General features: G+C 43.0%; 1 protein-coding gene across 1 annotated transcript; it reads right to left on the reverse strand.

Annotated features, from left to right (window-relative positions):
• Nucleotides 1-46: 46 nt before the first annotated feature.
• On the reverse strand, nt 47-7,834 carry l3mbtl1 (L3MBTL histone methyl-lysine binding protein 1; the record flags this gene model as incomplete). Its single annotated transcript, XM_042704908.1, has 16 exons — nt 47-942; nt 1,043-1,105; nt 1,412-1,572; nt 1,814-1,863; nt 2,048-2,242; nt 2,617-2,719; nt 3,117-3,255; nt 3,593-3,703; nt 5,003-5,088; nt 5,181-5,257; nt 5,566-5,717; nt 6,600-6,703; nt 6,868-7,003; nt 7,113-7,217; nt 7,499-7,590; nt 7,792-7,834. Coding segments are annotated over 16 exons (1,752 nt in total), but the record flags the coding sequence as incomplete, so codon positions are not given.
• Between the last annotated feature and the right edge of the window lie 6 nt (nt 7,835-7,840).

A 7,840-nucleotide genomic window follows, 5' to 3' on the forward strand; every position in this document is an offset into this window, starting at 1 on the left:
ACACTTCTAGTCTTTTTTTGATAATACAGCACAAATAAGCAAAGAATCTGTAAATAATTACTACCGGTTTTAATTTTTTTTCCCAGCAACCCAATGTCATTTCGAAAAAATAACCACCATTCAAAGATGGCATGCACAATACAAAGAATTAACATTTAACATTTATTGATTTCTTGAAGTGGGTGAACTGAATGACAGTTTAAACCAAGGATTGCATCGGGACGAAATATCTCCATCAGAGAGAGAATTTGGTCCTACAAACAAATCTACAACATCAAAACTTCGTTATGCTCTTAAACCAAAAATGTTCCGAAATACCAAACTGTTTATTTGACCTAATATACCTAAGTGCTTTTCAACCATTATCGAAAACCAAACATCGATAAAACAGTTTGAAATACGGTAGACTTACTTATAACAGGTAGATGTACTGAAACCAATCTTGCAGGACTTCAAATTGCTTCAGCTGGCTCAGGATGCGTATAAGCTCCACCCAGTGGATGAACATGTAAAGTGCATCAATACTTCTCTTCACGCTGCACAGACATATCTTTTAAGTCAACGTGGTTGTTTCCATCTCCTCTCAGAGTGAAATTGCATTATAAACATTTCACATTATTAAATCTGTACTTCAAGTCGGCAGACTTATGTTTTTTTTTTCACAGCAGAGTCCCATGAAAACATGTATGACATAAAATGATTCTCTCTCTGAAGGGACTTGAATTAAATATCAAAATGCTTCATGGAAATGAAAATGAGTTGGCACACGATGAGAGGTTATCACATACACCAGAATGCCAAGAACGATCACTTGAGTCCCTCGTCAGTACTTTTGAACATTAAAATGGCGTTGTAGATCTTCAGGGCAGGGCCCAGTTTGATGCTCATGATCTTGACAATGTCAGTCTGATTCAGAAGTAGGAATGCCTCTCCATCAATACCCTAGAAGACAAGAAGTCAACTCTTAGTCAGGGTGAAAGATCAAGGGTCAGATCAATAACGAAAGAAAAAAAAACAGAACCAATAAAAGCACTCATCTTACCTCATCCTTGAACTGACGAGCTTGCTCCTCACACCCCGTTAGATTATGTACAAAGCCAAAAACCTGTAAAAAGTTACATATACACAACATATGTTAATGTGAACATTATATGAAACACTATTTAAAAAAATCTATCCATGTCTTTAAATGGCTACAATACCTAAATGAGAATGCAATGAGGATTGCCAAATGCAAAAGGGAAACAACTCAAGCTACGTTAAAGTAGCAATGTTAGGTAAACTGGTTGATCACCCCCGATCATGCGTAGCTTCTTACCACAACGATGATGCTCTCACTCCAACCCTAGATGATGGTGCTAAGATCTGCTGAGGCCCTAAATCTAACATTAAGTCATGAGTAGTGTCGCACCTCCTCCACTGTCCAGCAGGCCACCTGACTGGCGTGGATGCCGGCCACTCCGGGCAGGAGCTTGCAGTGCTGTTCCCAGCAGAGGGACAGAGTGCGGTCCTGATGGGCCGACAGGGCCGACATGAAGAGGGAGGGGTACACACCCTCGGTCGTCACGGCTGCTGTAGCACACGGGCACACACACGCGCACACACACCAACACCCACCCACGCAGATACACAAATACACAAAGGCAGATTCATATCCACACACACACACACACACATAAATAAATCAATAAATCACTATATCAAGTGTTGAGATGGGCTGAATCTTCAGATTGTGCAGTGTGTATTTTTTTTTTTTAAATAAATAAAAATAAAGAAAATTGAGCGTGAAGATTTAACAAAATACTTTGCTCACTCTGATAGTTCCTCTGCTGGTTCTTCCTATACTTGGGGGGACGTCCGATCCTGATGACACGCACAAAGAGAACAGATGTGGTCATAGCATCTCATCAACATAGACAGGTGATATAAAAAAGGCACTTTCTTGACTCTGATCATGTTTCCAGAGTCAGAATTGGTAACAAATGAGTTCCTTACACAGCACAGCGCAGCGCAGCACCTGACTGAAAAACAATGGTGTCATTGTTACCTGCCATGGTAGCGTGACTTTCTGGACCGCTGACCGAAGACCAGAAGGTTCCGTTTGGAGCCCTCCGTGTCGGACAGCTCGGTTTTGAGCCGGCCCTGATTCCTCTCTGCCAGCGGACACCCGGACAGGCAGTGGTGCGCTGTAAACCGACCGGTCACATGACCAGAACCGTCACAGCCCGGCGTAGGACACTTCCTGTAGGTTAGAATAGCCAAAGACAGCCATTACTATTTCCTGTCCCACATTCCACATCACACCTATATCTTGATTATAGTTTTGTTTAATATTTTTTTAGGGTGGGGGACTAACAAGAAATGTGGCAACCACACAGGGCAAAGCAAAGGTGTCCTGCAGTCAACTGACCGCCACACCAGCGTGTGAGCAGCGTGTGAGCAGCGTGTGAGCAGCGTGTGAGCAGCGTGTGAGCAGCGTGTGAGCAGCGTGTGACCAGCGTGTGAGCAGCGTGTGAGCAGCGTGTGAGCAGCGTGTGAGCAGCGTGTGAGCAGTGTGTGAGCAGTGTGCATGCGGTGCGTGCGAGGAGCGCTCCAGGGTGGTGATGTGCCGCCTACCTGTGGTGGAAGCTGTACTTGGAGGTGTTTCGCGAGTGGCTGATGGCTTTGTAGGGCAGCGGGGAGAAGTTCGATTGGCTGGCGGCCGGAGCTTCTCTTGTACCTTAGATACATTTAGGAACACCACAGCACCATAGACACATTTAGGAACACCGACAGCACCATAGACACATTAAGGAACACCGACAGCACCATATAGACACATTTAGGAACACCGACTGCACCATAGACACATTTAGGAACACCGACAGCACCATAGACACATTTAGGAACACTGAGGACAAAAGAACTAAAAAGAAAAAAAAGAACACTGAAAGACCGCATACAGAAAACTAAACTGGACATCACTTTTACTTTCAGCAATTTAATCAAAAGGTCACACACCTTAAATAAAAAACAGCACATTATTCTGTGAAAACCACTACAATTTCATATTATCAATAGTTTATGTGGTGTTTGTAATAGCCAAATAGATCCACAAAGAGAGGTGATGAGGTTACCAGGCGGCTCGCTGCTGGACTGGCAGGGTGGCGCCTTCAGGGCATGCCCTGTGCCTTCGCACCAGTCTGCCGGGTGGATGTCAGGGTTGTCCGAGTCGACCCACTCATCGTACACATGACTCCAGCCATCGAAGTGAATCTGAACACGCAAGAGGAAGAGGAGCATTATTACCCTAGAAAATAATTCAATAATGATGAAAAAAACGTTGTGCTTGCATCACTGCAACGTGCTCATTGTACTGGTTTTCATAGAGATGTGAATGTAGCATGCAGCATGTGTAGTGCCCATGATCATAGTGCATAGACTTTAAAAATACTGAAATAATGTCTGCCTTATTCATTAGAGCAATATAGGGAATTTAGAACACAGGAATATAGAGAACTTGCTGCCTCATTTTCTAGTAATAACAATGCTAATTATGCTGCTAAAATGGTCCTAATAATGACCGAAAAGCCTTATTTGTTTGGGGGCAGACCTTTATTCTGTGAGTCTCCACCTCCTGTACCGTGGCGACCCTGATGAGGGCGGGGCTTCTCTTGTCCACCGCCTCCAGCTTCATCTGGGCCTGGAAGCCATGCGGCGCGCGCTGGAGAGAGGACACCACATTTAAACTACAACAGGATCTACATTTATGTCACTTAAAACTACAATAGAATCTACATTTATGTCACTTAAAACTACAATAGAATCTACATTTATGTCACTTAAAACTACAATAGAATCTACATTTATGTCACTTAAAACTACAATAGAATCTACATTTATATCACTTTAAACTCAAATAAAATGTACATTTATGTCACTTAAAACTACAACAGGATCTACATTTAGGTCACTTAAAACTACAACAGAACCTACATTTACATTCATATAGCAGCTTTCATCCAAAGCAACTCACATCACAGTGCAGATATACATTTTCACGAGTAAACCTACTGCAGAATATTCTTTTTAAAATGTCAGTGTAGCAGCAGAGCCAAAGGGGACACAGCTTTTTTTTTTTTTTTATTTGTGCAGATATCTATTTATATACCCAGCTCTCTGGGTGTCCAACCTGTGCCACCTTGTGTTGTTGGCACTGCCAGTTGAACTACAGAAGCACAAGTTTGTTTATACAAACCAGACTTGAACCACCGGACTGAGACATTTCTATGGAATAAGCATGAAAGAAATGACAGTCCAGGCCGCCCCAGAAAGTGACCTCAGGACAGACGATATTGAATTGGAATACGACCCACATGGGCTCTTCATGCAAGACACAGAATGAGATATCCACACCTTCAGTAACACACCGTGCCAGTGGTCAGACAATGGCTGATAGAAGTGACAGGCATCCATTACAGAATGGGAGCGGAGATAAGCCATCAAGAACCATCACACACAAAGGGAACTTGAGACTGGTACATGAGTGCAATTACCAGAGAAACATGACTGCATTTTCACATTAATGTGAATTACTTCTAAAATGAACCCGGGGTGTCGTTGAGAAACCGCTTTGATAACTAAGAGTGTGTGCAAAAAAAAAAAAGATCTCTGATCAGGTGTCTATCATTTAACAGTGGCCATTGCATAATGACACTATCAGGACACGCACCTGTGGGTAGATAATGAGTCATTGCTGAGTGGATTTGCCCCTGAGCTGGTATGGAATGGATCTGGCAGATCTGTGCTTGATGTCATGATGATGACGATGATGATGATGATGATGAAGATGATGGAGTGCTGGTGGTACAGTGGTTAGCATCGCCACCCCCCTTAGCGGTCGACCCCTGGCTCGACTCCCAGCCACCGCAGGATGCCCATGTAAATTGCCTTGGATAAAAGCGTCTGCTAAATACCAGGCCTTCGCCTTTACCATCATGAAAGGGTACGGTAGGGTACAAACCACTTTGAAGTTCTCTGCAGGAACAGCTGTGGAGCCCGTCTCCTCCAGGTACCTTTCCCAGGCGAACCTGCCAGGGTCGGGGTAGTCTTACAGAAGACAGAACGTCACACTGAGTTAAACGCCTCGGACAAAGCTGATTATGTACTGGTGTTACTCGCACGAGCTGGCTGAGTCTCACCTTGTGGTGGGGTTAGAGGCAGACATCTTTCTTGGCACCAGCCGATCGGATGGATGTAAGGGCTTGTGGCGTCACACCTGAGGCGAAATGAAGAGGCGGAATGAAGATTTGTCCCGTTCAATTTCAGCTCTAGCTATCATGCTTCACCAAGAAAAGGGCTCAAGGACAGAAACCTCTTTATTCTTTGCTTTCCACCTGTGCCCCTGACGGGAAGGAAAGAAATACATCTGACTCTTCATAAAACGTCACTGAAGACAAATGACAGATCTCCCTATTAAGATATACATTATAACATCCCATAGGTCCTCAGGTAAGCCCAGAAAACTATCACACTATCCCAGCCATCCCATTGTAGACTGATTGTATCTGTTCCGAACCAACTGACCAGTAGTCATAGGTGTCATCCCAGTTGTCAAAATGAACAAGGAAGCGATCATCCACCACATCAGTCACCGTGGCGACACAGATGAGGGAGGGGTTCATGCGGTCCACTGCCTCCAGCTTCATGCCCACCTCGAAACCGCACTCCATATCGGTCTGACGAAAAATAAAGAATCAATATTTAATATATCTTCATCCATGCCTATATCTTTTTTAATCAAGGAGAATGACAAACTGCACTCCCTATCAGTCTGACATTAAAATAATAAATCATGAAAAATACATCATACAAGTCCGTGCAAGAAAAATATACAAAACCACACTGCGTATTTATCTGCCCCTTCCAAAATATATTCAAGAACTGTAACACTAATCATTTGTGACAGAAGATCAGATTAGATTTGCTTGTATAATCCTTAAAGGCACAGTTTTTAGTTTTTGTTGTCAAAAGTGCTATTGCCTCGAGACCTACAAAATGATGATGCAATTGTTAAGCCACGACTGAAAGACAGTTTCCAGTACTATGTCTGCTGTTATAGTGCATGTTTTATACTTTTGCACACCATGTAAAAATGCATATATTGTGGAAACGTTCTTTTTACCAATCACGCAACAAACAAACAGCAAGCTGAACTTTTACTACACACATAGAGAAATAAGCTAATAAACATGTGACGGAGATCTCTGACATCTAAATGATTAGAATATGGAATTATTATATAGAATATAGAATATGATGTTTCCTCCCATTCCGTTTACAACTACAACTATTCGCCACAGGCTTTTATCCAAAGTGACTCACAAGTGAGGTACATGCCAAAAGACAGCAAAGTCTCGTGAAAAAAACGCTTCAGTTTCAAAGGACTGAGGGGCAAGATAGAAAAAGAAGAGTGAGATCCTGCGGTGGCTGGGAAACAAACCTGGGTGGACCGCTTGAAGGGCGGCAAAAGCTAACCGCTGCACCACCAACATGAAATCTCCTACGGTATGCCGCCCTACGAGAACATCTCATACTTATACTCGGCACAACAAACTCACCCGACCAGCGCTCGCAAACAGCTCTTTGGGGGCGGCTGGTACTTTTGTGAACCTCAAATAACTGGACCATGAAAACTCTTCCTCCTTGCAGCCTGCAATATCAACTGAGATAAATATAAATCAATATGGAGCACAAGACCGCGTACTGAGATGCAATATTAAGATGCACAAGAGGGAGCATCAAGCATATTATACTCTTCTATAAAAAGTCTTCTATGTGCTTTGATGAGTTAAAAGAAAGCTTATGTTCAAAGAAATGACCTCTCACCTTTGGGGGTGTAAAGTTTGTGACCAGTGCTTTCACACCAGCCTGCTGGATGAATATCTGGACAGTTGGCATTGACCCAGAAGTCATGGCAGTCTGAGTACCCGTCGAAATGGAGCCGTAATCTATAGCCGCACGCCTGCACAGAAAAACGCAACTCAGTAATATAGCACAACATATTCAAACGGCAGGATGTTAAAGAACAACGTGCAAATACTATATTTCTCTACTTTACTGTTAGTAACTACCTCAGCCACTGTAAGAACAAAATACATGGATGGGTGCTGTGGGTCAATCCCCTCCAACTTCATGCCTTGGCGGAAGTTGTTTTTGCACTGTGGAACCCTTTGAGACTAAAACATTAAGAAGACATCGTGAGGAACTTCAGCTCCACGTGGCATCCGCATCATTAAAGACTTTAGGCCTCTTCAACGATAGATACCAACTGAGACACAACATCAAGACTCACGTTGTAGTGTAATTTGCACACCTTTCTTGCCCACTCACATTTAAGTAAGCCTATTTGGACGGATCAAGACACTGCCACAGAGCCACACACACTTACTTATCCCTTTTAATTATTATTTTTATTATTATTAATCGATTATGTTTTTTTAATGAGGACTTGCCGTACCACTTGAAAGAGTTGGGCTGGAGCTGCCAGAGCCTTCTGTTCGTCCAGATACTGATCCCAGGACCAGGGCTCAAGCTTACCATCAGCTGGGCCTCCAGGACACAAACACAACTAGTTATTAATCATTTTATCAGTTGAAAGGAAATGAATGTCGCTGTCATTGTCTGAACGGATATACAAAATGTACATGTAATAAAAATGTACAGTCACTAAAGATTTTGTTAAATGTGAGCGATTTGCGAACGTAGCGGTGAGCGGACGTAAATATCACAAAGTGACTTTTAAATACCAACCTGATCTGTTCTGTCGGCTCTCTGTCTTTGAGTCTTCACTTTTCTCCTC

This window comes from Clupea harengus, unplaced genomic scaffold (genome assembly GCF_900700415.2).
Source record: "Clupea harengus unplaced genomic scaffold, Ch_v2.0.2, whole genome shotgun sequence".
NCBI classification, from domain to species: domain Eukaryota; kingdom Metazoa; phylum Chordata; class Actinopteri; order Clupeiformes; family Clupeidae; genus Clupea; species Clupea harengus.